General features: G+C 42.0%; 1 protein-coding gene across 2 annotated transcripts in view; it reads left to right on the forward strand.

Annotated features, from left to right (window-relative positions):
* The window catches only part of LOC138963261 (gamma-tubulin complex component 2-like), a 51,267-nt gene extending 39,843 nt beyond the window's left edge, over window positions 1–11,424 (forward strand). Inside the window, exons 26-32 of one of the 2 annotated variants that reach the window (XM_070335325.1) lie at window positions 3,050–3,224; window positions 3,528–3,671; window positions 5,288–5,413; window positions 5,944–5,967; window positions 7,877–8,040; window positions 9,290–9,384; window positions 10,817–11,424. In XM_070335325.1, the coding sequence (XP_070191426.1) occupies window positions 3,050–3,224; window positions 3,528–3,671; window positions 5,288–5,413; window positions 5,944–5,967; window positions 7,877–8,040; window positions 9,290–9,384; window positions 10,817–10,923 (835 nt within the window). In that variant the 3' untranslated portion in view covers window positions 10,924–11,424. The remainder of the gene's footprint in view (window positions 1–3,049; window positions 3,225–3,527; window positions 3,672–5,287; window positions 5,414–5,943; window positions 5,968–7,876; window positions 8,041–9,289; window positions 9,385–10,816) is intronic. The other variant, XM_070335326.1, reaches the window with a different exon arrangement.
* The last annotated feature ends 6,007 nt before the right edge of the window (window positions 11,425–17,431 follow it).

Below are 17,431 nucleotides of genomic sequence, written 5' to 3' on the forward strand. Positions count from 1 at the left end.
CTGTTGATGGCGCAGACGGTCCAATTCTTCTTGCACAAATCTGGCAAGTGCACTACCGGAACAGACACCCAACGCTCTGCCCCTAGCGGCAATCTGCTCATGCTCGGCACAAAGACTAACCGAGTTTCCAGCTGATTCAGAAAATACTTCGCTACGAGTAGGCGGAGTAGATAACTCATGGCCAGAAAGAGACAAAGTCGGGTCAGGCGTAGAAAAACTAGACAGGGCCGCGTTACGAGTTTTCCTCGCGGACATATTTATCTTTATCTTCAGTAAACAGTGGAATAAAAAGGAAAAAGTATTTATGGTACTTCTGAATGAAATGAGCTAGAACACCAATAAATACCGAACAAGGAAAAACAAGCTTTGCAAATGAACGCTTCCTTTCGCAAAATGAATAGCAGTACTATGCGCGGAAAACACCGACTTCTGTCACTGTTACGACGGTTGTGACAAAAGTAATGAACTCTAGTGCTATCACACGAATGATATTCAATAAACAGGTATCACACAGACATGATAAAAACAAGACAAAACAATATCAGAAAACAGAAGGCAAACCGAAAAATCTGAGGTGACGATGAAAAGTTAGGATAGACCCACTACTTCTAGCTAGCTATCCCAATCATAATCCCGGACGAGCCCCCATTTGTCACACCCACATATGCACACACACATATGCGCAGTCTGTCATCCACAAACTCACAGAATTTTCTTTCTCTCAAACTGTAAAAAGGTACAAAACACAATAAATGAAGTTATACGTTTCTTGAACAAAACAAAACACTCAAAACTCACATTTACACATCAAATAACCCCAATCCCTTGCCAAAGATAATTAACGTTTACACTCTAATTACTCTCATTCACTCACATCAAATCTCTACCTCGCAAACACACCCTCTTGCTATCACTCCATCATACACTGAAATTACACTTCCTGCATGAGTTATTTTTAGGGGACGGATTTAGCGGAAGAGTTACCGTCCAGCAGGTCTGACAGTGACTTGAAGTGAAGCGAGATCCTGGGTGTAGATGCCCCGAAGACGAATGACGTCACGAGCGCAGAATGAGTTCCTGGCGAAGTGAGTCCATAGCAGCCCTCAGCTGTAGAACGAGTTCCATGCGAAGCGAGTCCATAGCAGCCCTCAACAGTAGAATGGCTTAGCTTGACTGGGCTGGCGGATCATCTCCATCACTCCTCGGCAAGAAAACCGCAACCTGAAATGGTTAGCATTGCTCTTAGTCCATGGTTAACTCACATCGCTTATCCGTTCCCATATATCAAACCCAATGCAGGAAAGAATGGACAAAGCCTCTATGACTCTCACACACTCGCACAAATACTTCATATGTTATGAACGTTCTACCAATTCATTACATGTTTAATAATTGGCAGAAGTTATGCAAACATGTAACACGAAAATAGCTTTCCGTCTTTTTACATACACAAGTTATCATAATGCACAGACCATATTCAAAATTGATAACTAACATAACAACAATACTAATAAAACTAACCTTCTTTAAACGAAATACCTGACCGACTAGCCTGAACATATAAGAAACGCACAGACACGAAACAACAAACATGTACCACGCAAACAGCCTAAACTACACCGAAAACAATAGAAAAGAATTACGCACCACATCCTGGTTGCATGAAAGCATACACGAAATTCCCCTGTCAAATGAAGACAGCTCCCTTTTGCTCTATGAAAGCAAAAGTAACGTTCAAATGAAGAACGGATTCCAGTCTGGAACGCAGACTTCTAGCCCTGTAAACGGCTACGGCAAGAATGAATAAAACTGACACACAACTGAATTTACTGCTCACTACAGCACACCTGAGATACACCCGTTTCACTAGAAATTAGAGAAAACCGTGCCGCACGAAAACTACGAGTGCTAGCTGTCTCACCTGGCAGGTAAACGACAGCACAAAGAACAGGCGCTTGCAATGATTGCATATAATACGAAATAATTACAGCTGCTTGTGACAGTGTGTGTGTGTGTGTGTGTGGGTGTGTGGGTGGGTGGGTGTTTCAGAAATGCGGATGGTAAGACTAAGACACAGCAGCTTGTCTAAACATCTGTAAAAGAAATATATCAGCAAAATTAAATTCTTTCAATAAACCATTTGTGCATTTATGTTTCCACTAGATTATGTGTGAACATAGCAAGCCTATTTCCACGTTGACTTCATGACCTGTTTTGCATGTGCACTCCTGATCTTCAATTCACTTCTCTCTTTTGGGGGGGGGGGGGGGAAAGGAGATTATGATGTGGAGGACGGGCGCAGTGGCATGGTGGTAAGATGTCGGCCTCCTAATCGGAAAGTCGTGAGTTCGAATCCCGGTCTCTGCCGCCTGGTTGGTTAAGAGTGGAGATTTTTCCGATCTCCCAGGTCAACTTATGTGCAGACCTGCTAGTGACTCAACCCCCTTCGTGTGTACACGCAAGCACAAGACCAAGTGTGCACGGAAAAGATCCTGTAATCCATGTCAGAGTTCGGTGGGTAATAGAAACACGAATATAATTATACCCAGCGTGCCTCCCCCAAAACCGGCGTATGCTGCCTGAATGGCGGGGTAAAAACGGTCATCCACTCGTGCTAAAAATATGAGTGAACGTGGGAGTCTAAGCCCATGAACGAAGAAAAAGAAAAAAGAAAAAAATATGATGTGGAGAGGCTTGAGGGGGAGGATGCGGAGGTTGGAAGGAGGGGAGGGGCAATGCAGAGGGGGTGGAGGTGAAAGTGGGGGAACAAATGTGTGCATGTGTTTGTGTGGATGCGTGTGTTCCTGCAAGTGTGTGTGTTTGTCTAGGCTTGTGGCATGAATTTCAACCGATTGATACAAAACAAATAAGTGAGATTTAAGTTCTAAGGAGATCGTAGGAGTACATGTAACTGGTTGCTATGGAGGGGAGATTCAACTGGGAGTACAGTAATTCACATGCAAATGTTGCGTCAGTTGTTGTTAGTGACATTAACAGGAGCAAACGGTGTCAGAGTGCATCAGCTAGACTTGTGTGTGTGTGTGTGCAGCGTGTGGGTGGGGAACAAAGTGGCCAAGATGTACACCATGCAGAAGGCACGCTGGTACTCTGCTGCCTTCGCTCTGCGGCAGCGCATGCTCAACTTCGTGCAGAACTTCGAGTACTACATGATGTTCGAGGTCATCGAGCCCAATTGGCATCTCTTCCAACATAACATGGACACCGTGAGTGCTTTTGGACAGTGGATTACAAGTATTTCCTTGAAAGGCAGGGCAGAGAAATATATGTTGTGTTTTTTTTGGGTTTTTTTGGTGAGAAATATATATGTTAAAGCATCCAGCACTGATAACATGTTTGCTTGCTACATGGACCTCGAATCTTGCCAGAAAGGTTTAACTGAGCTGCTCATTCCAACTCTTTAACATTAGTCTGACCGATGTCTGAACATGCTTGTGCTTCATGCACCTTCTCAGATCTTGCTTGAGAGATGTCTTCACTTACCCCCTGCAATGGATATTTGTCCACAGGTGTCGAACGTGGACGACGTGTTGGTATTCCACACAGACTTCCTCAACTCGTGCCTCAAGGACTGCATGCTGACCAACCCCGACCTGCTCAAGATCGTCCACAAGCTCATGATGGTCTGCGTCACATTCTCCAACTTTGTGCAGGTAAGAACATGTGATCAACAAAGGGAAGCCTCGCGCCCCCTAATTGGCGTAGAGGCGCGTCCCCCGGGTGGTGGATGGGGGAGCCTTCTCTACTAACTTCTGAGAGAAGGTCGCATCACTCTCGATGCCGTGAACCTAATTAGGATCTTTTTCTTGTTTCTTTATTTCTGCCTCCCCAAAGTCCTTTTACTTTCCTTTTCTCACCCATAAAATTCTTCACTTATTACCCTTGTTAAGTGGTTCTTGTATAGAATATAGTCAATGTTTGTAAAGATTTTAGTCAAGCAGTATGTAAGAAATGTTAAGTCCTTTGTACTGGAAACTTGCATTCTCCCAGTAAGGTCATATATTGTACTACGTTGCAAGCCCCTGGAGCAATTTTTTGATTAGTGCTTTTGTGAACAAGAAACACTTAACAAGTGGCTCTATCCCATCTCCCCCCTTTCCCCTATCCCATCTCCTCCCTTTCCCCGTTGCGATATAACCTTCGTGGTTGAAAACGACGTTAAACACCAAATAAAGAAAGAAAGAAAGAACAAAGGGAGGTAAGCGGTCTAAATGCGTACCACATGTGTCATGCAGGTAAGAACAGTTCATTCATTTCCAGTAATGTCATGAATGTTAGTTTCTAAAATTTGGAAAATGTCAGAAGGAAAACAGAAATACTTCTTTATGTTGATAGTGCTCACACAGTGAAACACCCTTTTCATTGAAGACATCCAGACATCTGAGAAAATCAGGTCTTAAAATGGAGTGAGAGTCTGAAAATGGAGGGAGTCTTAAAATGGAGGGAGTCTTAAAATGGAGTGAGTCTTAAAATGGAGGGAGTCTTAAAATGGAGTGAGTCTTAAAATGGAGGGAGTCTTAAAATGGGGGAGTCTTAAAATGGAGTGAGTCTTAAAATGGAGTGAGTCTTAAAATGGTGGAGTCTTAAAATGGAGGGAGTCTTAAAATGGAGGGAGTCTTAAAATGGAGGGAGTCTTAAAAAGGAGTGAGTCTTAAAATGGAGTGAGTCTTAAAATGGAGGGAGTCTTAAAAAGGAGCGAGTCTTAAAATGGAGTGAGTCTTAAAATGGAGGGAGTCTTAAAATGGTGGAGTCTTAAAATGGAGGGAGTCTTAAAATGGAGGGAGTCTTAAAATGGAGGGAGTCTTAAAATGGAGGGAGTCTTAAAATGGAGGCAAACTTACAGAGGCTATGAACAGAACATCTGAGAAAACGATCTTAAAAGGGAGTGAGTCTTAAGTTGGGGTGGAGTCTTAAAAAGGGGGTTCCACGTACTGTACTAATTCATTTGGATAGAGCACAAATTCTCACAGTCTTAGCTGCTAGGGTTGAAGTGAATCCGATGTGTTTTATGTGCTATGTGAGGATGCGGGTATGGATGCAAGTTGTTTTTGGACACGTGTTTGCAGATGTGGGAATTTGATGTGTTTATATGTTTCAAGAGTATGACTTTATGTGATATAATAACTGTGTATACGAGCCAAATAATAACTGTGTATACGAGCCAAAAGAAAACTTTCTGTTTGTTATGCAATCAGATAATAAAGTTGTATTGAATTGAATTGAATTGAATTGGAACTATCACAAAGTGTGTGTGTGTGTTTGTGGACAGCGGCTGAACCAGAGCACGACGGTGGAAGCGGAGGTGTCGCGTCTGACCAAGGAGAACTCGTTACAGGCCCTGGGTAACAAGCCCACCACCAAAGAAGACATAAAGAAGAAAGCTGCTGCTACCAAAGTATGCCTTCATTCTTTCGTATATCTTATTGTCCTTGAGGAATTCTCTGAAATTTGGTGTGCTATATCCCTGGGGATAACGTGCTGCGACAGAATGGCGCTAGCCATTTTTTCTGTTCCTTTTTCCTGCATGTGTGTATTCGTGTTTACCCAGGCCAGAGACTTTTGCTTTGACCTTGAGATCTTTATACTTTGACCTTGAGATCTTTATACTTTGACCTTGAGATCTTTATACTACGCATGCGTGCACACGGGGGTGTTCGAACACCGAGGAGAGTCTGCACAAAGTTGACTGGGAAATAAATCCCTTGCCGAACAAGGGGGTGGAACCTACGCTGATGGTGACAACTAGTTTCAAAGCCAATGCAGCTATCTACTGAGTTATCTCCCTCTCTATGTATGGGCGCTATTTCTGAAGTGAAATCTGTGTCCTTGATAATGCTTTCGCAGAGAACTTGTCTCACTTTAATTCCTAATGAGGTATGCTATAAGACTCTGCGAAAACAGCTCAGAAACCATTTCTGATTTCAGGTAACAAGTATAATACTTGGTCAGGTACAGTGGTCGCCGCTTAATAAAACCGTGGTTAATAGAGCCAGCCGCTTATAAAAGCCGATTTCAGACGGTCCGGATTTATCACTATATCTTATGTATTAGAAAAAGCCGGTTAATAAAACCAACCCGCCGCTTATTAAAGCCAGTTTTCTCAGAGAAATCACGTAGTTTGTGACTAAAACTCACATTATCTTGTTCTTGTAATCGCTCAAGTCATAGGCCTATTTATTTTCACACCATCGTCACTGATTTGCGTGAACGTGCGAATGTGGAAGCCGGGCAATCGGACTTGACAGGTGATGATGAAGATGACGAGGAAGATGAAGAGATGCCACCGCCTTCAAACCCAGAGATGAGGCAAATAATGACCCGCCTTCGATCTGGTCTGGAAAGTCGTGGTTACCGCTTGGAAGAATTTGAACCATTCGCAGACTCAGTGAGAGAACTGATGTTGAAGACGACCAACAAACAAACACTCATAAAATCGTTCTTCTCTGCCGTGTAATGATTCGTGACGGTGACAGTGAAATTATTGATGTACCGAAGTGATCAAAGTAAACGTACTTGTATGTACATAATTAATACAAAAGTTCAACATCCTTCGTGAAGTTTTGTTTAGATTCAAACAAGTGTAAATGACGAAAGAAAGTGACTGAGTGACGTAAACAAAAGAGAAGATTTATTTTTTTTCGAAAATGACGTATTCCTGGACCGCCGGTTAATAAATCCGCCGCTTATTAAAGCCATTTTTCGTCGGTCCCGATGTGGCTTTATTAAGCGGCGACCACTGTAATTGGTGTTTTGTTTAAGACTTACTTTTAATTGCTTTTAGTATTTACACGTGATATATAGTCAGCGGCATATTTGTAGATTGTAGATTTTTGTCATTTGACTTAGTTTTCTCTCTCTATCTTTTATTTGTTTATTTTTGTTTACTTTTATTTTGTGCTTATGATGCTTTTCAGGCTGTTATTTAAGTATGCGAATCGACAGACATAGGTGATAGATTTGTCTAGATTCTGTCCACTTGTTGCCTTCTGGGGCTCCTGTTCACTTCCCTGCGTACCTGCTCAATGACTTATTATGTACATTTTCAGTGACTGAATGTAGGCTTGTGAGCGATATCTTCACTGTGATTGCTCTAGCCATTTCTCTAAGGGGTCAGAAGTAACTAACCCACAGCCTGTCATCATCAGAAATTAGTCACTCACAACCAGCACCAAGTACATTAGAAATAGAAGATAGATAAAAAAAAATACCAACTTACTGGTTCACTTATATTTGCAACGGGGAAAGTTGTCAAGAAAATAATATTGTGGTATGGCTGATCAGTTTTTCATGCTATTTATGGTATACTTAATTTAAACCAATAAATAAAAGACAGTTCTAATTAACACCATCCTTGATCTGTCGTACGTAACAGGTGTTGAAGATGTGGAGTATTTACAGACATAAACTGGTAAAAAACACAAATATGTCGTTAATACCATCCATTATATGTCTTAATGTAACAGCATGTTGAGTGTTAACAGATTTAAACCGGTAAAACCAGAAATTTCTGGTTTACGGCATCCCTGAGCAATGTGTTTGGATTTGGATATATATATATGTGTGTGCAGATGTGCATGATTTCTTGTATGTATTGAGACAATGGTCCTCAAGTAAGGTCTGTGATTTTAAGCAATGTAATATTTGTGTATACGAGCCAAGAGGCAATTTTCTATGTTTTACATTCATCCCTTCTTCTTCTCCTGCATTCATGGACTGAAACTCCCACGTACACTCGTGTTTTTGCATGGGTGGGTGACCGTTTTTACCCCGCCATTTAGGCAGCCATACGCCGCTTTCGGAGGAACATTCAGACCATGAAGTTGTATTGAATTGAATTGAATTGAATGTTCGGTATCAGGTGGTGTCTGAGCATGTGGACCAGCTGGTGTCCAGCGAGAACTTTGAGCGCACCATCACCAACTTTGACACCAACTTCTCGCGCCTCTTGCTGGACCTGCTGGACAAAATCCTGGACATGAGCAGCAAGAACTACGACCACAAGCTCTCCAACATCATGTACAGGTACAGTTTTCTTCTTCATTCATGGGGTCAAACTCCTATGTTCACTGATGTTTTTGCGCAAGTGGGTTTTTACGTGGATGACATGTTTTTACCCCGCCATTCAGGCATTCGGGGGAAGCATGCTGGGTATTTTCGTGTTTCTATAACCCACCGAACTCTGACATGGATTACAGGATCTTTTTCGTGCGCACGTGGTCTTGTGCTTGCGTGTACACACGAAGGGGGATAAGGCACTACATGTAGCAGGTCTGCGCAGAAGTTGACCTAAGAGATCGAAAAAATCTCCACCCTTAACCCACTAATGACCTGCCGATTAGGAGGCCGATGTCTTATCAACTGGGCCACAGGAGGCCGATGTCTTATCAACTGGGCCACAGGAGGCCGATGTCTTATCAACTGGGCCACAGGAGGCCGATGTCTTATCAACTGGGCCACAGGAGGCCGATGTCTTATCAACTGGGCCACAGGAGGCCGATGTCTTATCAACTGGGCCACAGGAGGCCGATGTCTTATCAACTGGGCCACAGGAGGCCGATGTCTTATCAACTGGGCCACAGGAGGCCGATGTCTTATCAACTGGGCCACAGGAGGCCGATGTCTTATCAACTGGGCCACAGGAGGCCGATGTCTTATCAACTGGGCTCATCTACGTTGACATTCAACTATAGCGACATTTGGCTTGAGGTGTGAGCTCCAGAGGATAATCATGAGATCCCAAAATTGCATTATTTTTCATAATTTTTTCCTAAAGTTTTTAGGCTTAACTAAAAAAAGATTGCATGTAGTCATGGTTAACAGATGTGTAATTCCCAAGTTTGTTGTCTCCTTGCACAAGGAACACTTGAGTTATTCCCCCGGTTACAAACTGACCGCACAGTAGAATGCCTTCTCAGGAAAGTTTGTGTGTGTAAAATCTCATACTGTAAAACATGCCAGCATATGTGATGTACAGACTTGCATGATAACTTTCAAATCTTCCGTGCTTTTGATGTTTGAAGTGGATCAACGCTACTTATTTATAGCTAGCTTCAGACTAAATTTACACTAAAATGTCTTTATTGATGGCAGTGACTTGTCCAGAAAATATATGTGTATGAACCAATCAGAAGGAAATAGGGTTTAAGTTTGATTCAAAATTGTAATCAGAATTTTCTTATTAATTTTGACATGGTTTGCCTCCTTCAGAAAGTAAGTCTTAATTCTAGTGGCAGACCTGAAATTGTTTTGCATTCGGTATATTACTGTGCAGGTTGGATTTCAACGGGTTCTACACAGAGCGGCTGGAAGCCGTAACAGCACAGAGACAGTCTGCAAATGCCGCTGGATTAGACTTCCCTGCTGCTGGTAATTATTATTAATTCGATAAGACAAGATTTAGGCATGCATAGCTGCCAACCCTCATGATTTAATGTGGAATTTCTGGATTGTATTTCCAGTCCTGATTTTACGGATTATTTCAGTACTTTATTTATATCTGGAAGTTCTATCATAATTGTCCGGTTGGCATGTATTTTCAAGCACCTGTTGGCCTGAGTGTCATCCCAATAGATTCACTTCTTCTTCTTCGTTCATGGGATTAGACTCCCACATTCACTCATGTTTTTAGCTTGAGTGGAATTTTACGTGTATGACCATTTTTACCCCGCCATTCAGGCAGCATATGCTGATTTCGGGGGAGGCATGCTGGGTATTTTCGTGTTTCTATAACCCACCGAACTCTGACATGGATTACAGGATCTTTTCCGTGCGCACTTGGTCTTGTGCTTGCGTGTACACACAAAGGGGGTTAAGTCACTAGCAGGTCTGCACATAAGTTGACCTGGGAGATCGGAAAAATCTCCACTCTTAACCCACCAGACGGCAGCGACCGGGATTCGAACTCACGACCTCCCGATTAGGAGGCCGACGTCTTACCACCACGCCACTGCACCCGTCAGATTTAGTTCACTGCCTTGTGGAAGTGTCCTAACAGCTGAGATCCCTCCCTACAGAGGCATGGAAGTTCACGGTTTAGAACATTAACACCTAAACAAATCTCATTTTGCCTGATTTTAAAAATGAAAAAGGGTCTGAAAAAAGAGGAAGTCTTATAATGGAGGACTTTGAAAAAAAAGGATGTCTTAAAAATGTTTACATTGTGTTAACTTGAGCTGTTACAAGTGGTCAGACGGTATACATAAACTGACAGGAACAATGACATTGCACTTGTCTTGTTTGCCAGGTGAGGAAATGATACAGATGCCAATAGAAAGTAAGGATGATGCAATAGCATAGTGCCATGTAGCGTAGTGTGGCATTGTATAGTAATGTATAGTTTGCTTTAATGTAGCGCAGTGTGGCGTGCTTTAGAGCAGCATAGTGACAGCACATGACTGCAGTATCAAGAAGAGCCGACACCAGGTAAAAACTGGTGTTGCTTTTGCGTTGTGAGTTTCATCCTGTTTTGAAGTGTTGACGTTCAGTAGTTAGACAAGAAGAAACAAGTTTTGAATTGCATTTCTATAATCCTTCAACGTTCTTTTTAGAGTTGGAGAAAAGGGTGTTAAATCAAGTTTGAATGACCCTTTATTCTCTTTTTGTACAAATATTTTTATTCTTTACATGTATTTGTGTGTGTGCTATGTGTGTGGGTGTGGGTGCGTGCATGTGTGAATGTGTGTGTGTGTGTGTGTGTGAGATTTTTGGACTGCTCTAGTCAATCATCTTATGTAATAGTTAACAGGTGATGGTAGCAGGCTCTAATTCAGGTGTCTGTAGTTTTGTTGTAACGCTGCAGGTGGGGCGAGAATGCGACCAGCTTCTTTCACTGGACTTCATGCCGAAGCTGCCAGACGCATTCCTGCCAATCTCCGCTCTTCCACCTCCTCCAATGGATCTCAGTGACATCACAGTCCTTTGTGATGTTATTGGTGGCGATGACATCATGAAGTGTGATGTCATAGTTCATTGTGATGTCATTAGTGTGGGTGACATCATCAGGTGTGACGTCAGAGTTCTTTGTGATGTCGTTGGTCTTGCTGATATGAGGTGTGACATGAGAGCTCTCGACCATGATGACAACCTTTGCTTCAAAAGAAGTTGCATCTTGGTGACAGCTTGGATCACAGTATTTTCATCTGTGACCGTTGACGTCCTCGACTTAGTCAACACCCTTGATAACAGTGCTAGCCTTCAGTCAGTTCAATATCCCTGATGTCACTGACCTTATCTTGTGAACACTGCCACACTTCATTACATCCTTGCCAGTCATAGATACGGTCATAAAGTAAAAGGGCAATGTTCTCTTATCTGTGATCATTGTGAAATTGAACATTTCATCACAGCATTTGCTTCTTTTCTTTGTGCTTGCCATCTTTTTGTTTTGAGCGGGGAGGCGGGAGAAGAGGTGGGGATGGGAGGCGGGAGAAGAGGTGGGGATGGCATGTGTTGAGCGGGGAGGCGGGAGAAGAGGTGGGGATGGCATGTGTTGAGCGGGGAGGCGGGAGAAGAGGTGGGGATGGCATGTGTTGAGCGGGGAGGCGGGAGAAGAGGTGGGGATGGCATGTGTTGAGCGGGGAGGCGGGAGAAGAGGTGGGGATGGCATGTATTGAGCGGGGAGGCGGGAGAAGAGGTGGGGATGGCATGTGTTGAGCGGGGAGGCGGGAGAAGAGGTGGGGATGGGAGGCGGGAGAAGAGGTGGGGATGGCATGTATTGAGCGGGGAGGCGGGAGAAGAGGTGGGGATGGCATGTGTTGAGCGGGGAGGCGGGAGAAGAGGTGGGGATGGCATGTGTTGAGCGGGGAGGCGGGAGAAGAGGTGGGGATGGCATGTGTTGAGCGGGGAGGCGGGAGAAGAGGTGGGGATGGGATGTGTTGGGAGAGGGAGGTGTGTGAATGTCAGTAAGTGTGACACAATCTCATTCTCATGTTTTACCTGTTGGGGGTTAATTTTATTGCCGCTTTGTTTGATACCTGCTTTTAGGTTGTGTATGACGCTCCCTTTGGTTGAAGTCTTAATGCTTTCCTGTAATTACATTGCTATCCCATGTATTGGAACTTTCGTTTGCTGTACAGAGATTAATTCCCAGTTTTAACTTTTCTTGTTCATCTCTCCTTTGGCTGGATTTACGTGTGTTCATATTCCTTTTATTTATGTTTCCATACTTCTGCTTTTATCAGTACATGATAGGTTGACTAACTAGCTAGTTAATTGATGAAGCTGCTTGAAAGCTTCTTAACTTGAAAATAACCAAATGTCTAAGTTAGTCCAAGCATCATCTCTGTTCAAATTACATGTTGATGCATGCCTCTTGTACAAGATCTCTCAAATCTTGTCAAGAATCATCGAAGCATGTATAACAGGAAGCAGAATCATTGAAGCATGCATAACAGGAAGCAAGTAAATACAAACCTGTATCTGTTTTGTTCAGATTTTCTGAAAAACGATGGGGTTGTCGTACCTTTGCAGGGAGATGCAGTGTACGCAGAAAGCAAGGTTCAATATTTATTCACCATTCTGCTTGAACTAGTACCTAGTGCGTAATCCTTTGCCTAGATGATGAAATTGAGATTTAAAATATCCTTTGCCTAGATGATGAAATTGAGATTTAAAATATCCTTTGGCTCAATATGGTTTACAGTGGAACCTCCAGTTTAAGACCTCAACAAATCTGACAAAATCAGGAGGTCTTAAATTGGGGGGTCTTAAAAGGGGGTTCCACTGTAATTGCGATTTAACATCCTCAATGGCTGATAGGGGATATGTTGACTTGGTCTGTGTCAGATACAGTACTCCTTGGTCTGTGTCAGATACAGTACTCCTTGGTCAGTGTCAGATACAGTACTCCTTGGTCAGAGAAGAAGTGAAAGAGGAATCAAACAGCTTTAGGCCAATAAAAAAAAATTGTCTGTTTCTGGTCACCCGACCGACCCTAAATTTCGGCGCCGACCCTAAACTTTTTTTTTCCAAACTCAAAAATTTTTATTTATTTTTTGGTGGTAAAGGACAGGGTGAGAAAATGAACAACAAAAACGTGTGAAAACGAAAGTCCGCTGACGATTTGTAAATGTGTTGAGTGTCTTGTCTCTATGTATAGTGAATCCAGTCTCTTTGCGCGATTTTTAAAGTTAGTTTTATTGGTCTACATTTGGGGTAAAAAAAAAAAAATTTAAAAAATAAAAAAAAATAAAAAAATCCCTACCTACCAACCCTATTTTTTTTAGCCATGTTACCAGAAACAGACAATTTTTTTTTTTTGGCCTTATCAGTGTTTGGTGAGCTAGTACTTTTGGTGAGCTAGTACTTTTGGTGAGCTAGTACTTTTGAAAGCGCTCTTATTTGAAGGCAATTCAGTTACAAATGCTGTAAATATTGTGGTGTGTACTGGTGCATTTACAAAGCGATCAAAATGGATGTGAAATGCAGTGAAGCCGTTGTGGTTTTAAGTTTTTTTTCATAAATTTTTATATCCAGCCCTTTGATTCTGCAATAATGAACTGTTATTGCTTATCATCAATATTATTATATCAAATAACCAAAGGGAAGTAATCGCTCTTAATGCATACGACATGTGTAATAGAGTAAGCGAGAGTTGTACGGAACCTTTTCTCCTGGCACCTGAGAGAATAACAAGCATTGAAATGAACAGATGAAAGTCGCTTGTTCATTTCAATGCTTGTTATTCTCTCAGGTGCCAGGAGAATGGTTCCGTACAACTCTCGCTTACTCTATTACACATGTCGTATGCTCACTCCCTACTGTGCGATTTTTCCTATGCTTTCCACTGTATACTGGCCATTTGTATTAGTTGGTAAAAAAATCATTACTGAAGAAGTACTCAACACAGATATTTGAAACTTTCAGGGTTTACTGTTGATATGTTGATGCCCTTCAGTGCAAAGTTTCAAGTGTTTTACTTAGAAAATAGCTGATTTAGGTGGGGGGTATAAATAACCCTTTTTCTGGCATCAAAATTACGCTAAACGCAGGGCCATCACTTCAAATTCGCGTGGTTTACTCACTCACTACGAACCACTGCTATCGCAGTGGTCCCATGCACACCACTTCCCCACGAACCACTGCGATAGCAGTGTTTCAGCACGTGTCGTACTGGTAGACGCCATTGTTGTTTTGCAAATTTGCACAAAGCCAGCGAGTACGAAATCAAACCTCGCGTCATCGTTCTACAGCAGACAGAAGTGAAACTAGCTTGGTCATTTGCAGACGATTGGTTAAACTTGAGAGCCAGCCTCTCTATTTTCGTACAAAAATTGACGTCATTGAGCTAAAAAAAATCCAAAGGTCAAACACTGCTATCGCAGTGGTTCGTGGGGAAGTGGTGTGCATGGGACCACTGCGATAGCAGTGGTTCGTAGTGAGTGAGTTAAGAGCGATTACTTCCCTTTGGTTATTTGATATCTTAACTTCGCTCTGCCTCATTCTGTTTGAAAATCAATATTATTATTTAAATATTGAACCACATGTATGTGCTGGAACAAAACGAGGGTGCAGTGCTGTAAAGTGCTTTCAGCTATTCACCGACCTTTGATTCCGCAATAATAGTTATATTCATGGATTCCGATGAATGGGATTAACAGTATGAACAGGGATGAATGGGATTAACAGTATGAACAAGGATGAATGGGATTAACAGTATGAACAAGGATGAATGGGATTAACAGTATGAACAAGGATGAATGGGATTAACAGTATGAACAAGGATGGATGTACATTGTATCAATAAAACTGTCAGCTCTGCATGATATGTATAATGTCTTTGTGTTCTCTTGGGCAGACAGACAATGTAATGTATTTTAATCAAAAAAATACTGTGTTTGCCAAGAATGAATAAATGCTTTTTCATATGACCTGGTGGTTCTTGACTTTTGTCTCCTCTCATTAAAGCCTGCACACACACACACACACGTATACATAATAAATACACAAGCACAGTCTTTTGACTGCAAATTTAATCATTTTCCACATGGAAAAAGAGATGCACTTTCCTAAAGAAGAGAAATATCTGAGCGAACATTAAAACACCTGGTCATATACTTTTTGATTTTTTGCGCTGGGCAGTTGCGCTACAGTAAACACAAAACAGTACCAACTCCATCTGCCCTGCTCCTGAAACTAAAATAACTGACAAAAATAGTTCATTAGAGCTTGAAAACTGTTCATCTCAGTCAGTGGTACATTGTAGATTTGTACATGTATTTCATTCGTGACTGAAAATGTCTTTCCCCGCTTGTTACTCTCTCAGTCTCAGGTGCCAGGAGATTGGTTCCGCCTAACTCCATGGGTGGTACTGGGAAAAATCAAAAAACCTGAAAGGCAGGGGTCCAAAATGCTCAAGTTTGAAAGAAAGTTTCTGGACACCGACGAAACCAAATCATAATAAGCAAGATGGCGGCAAATCCAAGGGAGCAAACCGAGAAAGCACGCGAACCGGTGTCAAAAGTCGGATCGGAACCGCTGCTCGTTATTTCAACTTAGCAAAACAAAGCTTTTTTTTTGTTGTTTTGTTTGAAAAACCGGAATTTCCGGCTTCAGATTTTTTCAAAAACCGGAAATCCGGCAAAAGCCGGAAGAGTAACACCCATGTAACTGACTGACTTGTTGCACATGTCGCATTGAGAGCGCTCACAGCCCTTAGTTTCTCACATCGTCAAACCCGATTTCACTAATTGTTCTGCCTCCAAAAATAATGCTCAGTGATTTAATCACAGGAGTAAATGCATTTTCCACACTCGAGCTTCTATGTTACATGCCTACCTCGTTCATTGTCATTCCCTGTCACGCTAAAGCTTTGACAACCTCGACTTGAATTAGTCTTGGATATGAAAAAACCGAAGCAAGTTAGTGATACTCATAGTTCACTGCCCTTGTAACAATTGAAAGCAGAAGAAACTATTTTCTCTATTCTGTTAAATGCGGGGATATAGCTCAGTTGGTAGCGCGCTGGATTTGTATTCAGTTGGCCGCTGTCGGCGTGAGTTCGATCCCAGGTTCGGCGGAAATTTATTTCAGAGTCAACTTTGTGTGCAGACTCTCTTCGGTGTCCGAACTCCCCCCCGTGTACACTACATTGGGTGTGCACGTTAAAGATCCCACGATTGACAAAAGGGTCTTTCCTGGCAAAATTGCTTAGGCACAGTTAATAATTGTCTACCTATACCCGTGTGACTTGGAATAATAGGCCGTGAAAGGTAAATATGCGCCGAAATGGCTGCAATTACTGGCCGTATAAAATTTCATCTCACACGGCATCACTGCAGAGAGCCTAGAACTGTACCCACGGAATATGCGCGATATAAGCCTCATTGATTGATTGATTGAAAAGAGACATGAAAGGCAAAAGAAAAAAGTTGACAACTATGCGACATAACAAACATAAAACATTGTGCAGTGTTTACATTACACACACAACACAGTGAAAGATAAAAACAGATACTAGATCGCACATAAGGTAGGACTAGACCGCACATAAGGTAGGACTATGTGTTACCCCATCACAAAGAATATGGCCAGAGTATTACATCAGATCTTTCTTTCTTTATTTGGTGTTTAACGTCTTTTTCAACCACGAAGGTTATATCGCGACGGGGAAAGGGGGGAGATGGGATAGAGCCACTTGTCAATTGTTTCTTGTTCACAAAAGCACTAATCAAAAATTTGCTCCAGGAGCTTGCAACGTATTACAATGTATTACCTTACTGGGAGAATGCAAGTTTCCAGTACAAAGGACTTAACATTTCTTACATACTGCTTGACTAAAATCTTTACAAAAATTGACTATATTCTATACAAGAAACACTTAACAAGAGTAAAAAGAGAAACAGAATCCGTTAGTTGCCTCTTACGACATGCTGGGGAGCATCGGGTAAATTCTTCCCCCTAACCCGCGGGGGGGTATTACATCAGATGCTAGCACCATATCACATTAGACATGTAATGATTCAACCAATCGCCAAATACATGTGCACGATACATCACTCTCAAAGACAGCAGGACACAATTTCTCCACATCATCTTGACAAAGAGTAAAGAACTAACTGGTATTTTCAGGAAATCCAAAAACAAAGCGACTGCCAACGTTCCAAAATTCAGAATAAAAAAACAGGAAAGATAAATTGTTGGAACGTTTGTTATTGTTATGTTATGTTACAGTCACAAATATATCGACCCAACGGTCTTTTAAGTGCACAGACAAACAATTAGTATTAAGCGAATCGCTTGTGACTTCCCAGCAAGTGGGCGACCTTTCCATTAAGCTAAGTTCTTGTTGCTCGTTGTTTGTTTGTTTGTTGGGTCGATATATTTGTGACTGTAACGTATTGCACTGTCAATAACAAACGTTCTAACAACTTCCCTTTCTTGTTTTTTGATTCTGGTATTTTCAGGGCAAAGAAAG

Source organism: Littorina saxatilis, linkage group LG3 (assembly GCF_037325665.1).
Source record: "Littorina saxatilis isolate snail1 linkage group LG3, US_GU_Lsax_2.0, whole genome shotgun sequence".
In the NCBI taxonomy this organism is placed as follows: domain Eukaryota; kingdom Metazoa; phylum Mollusca; class Gastropoda; order Littorinimorpha; family Littorinidae; genus Littorina; species Littorina saxatilis.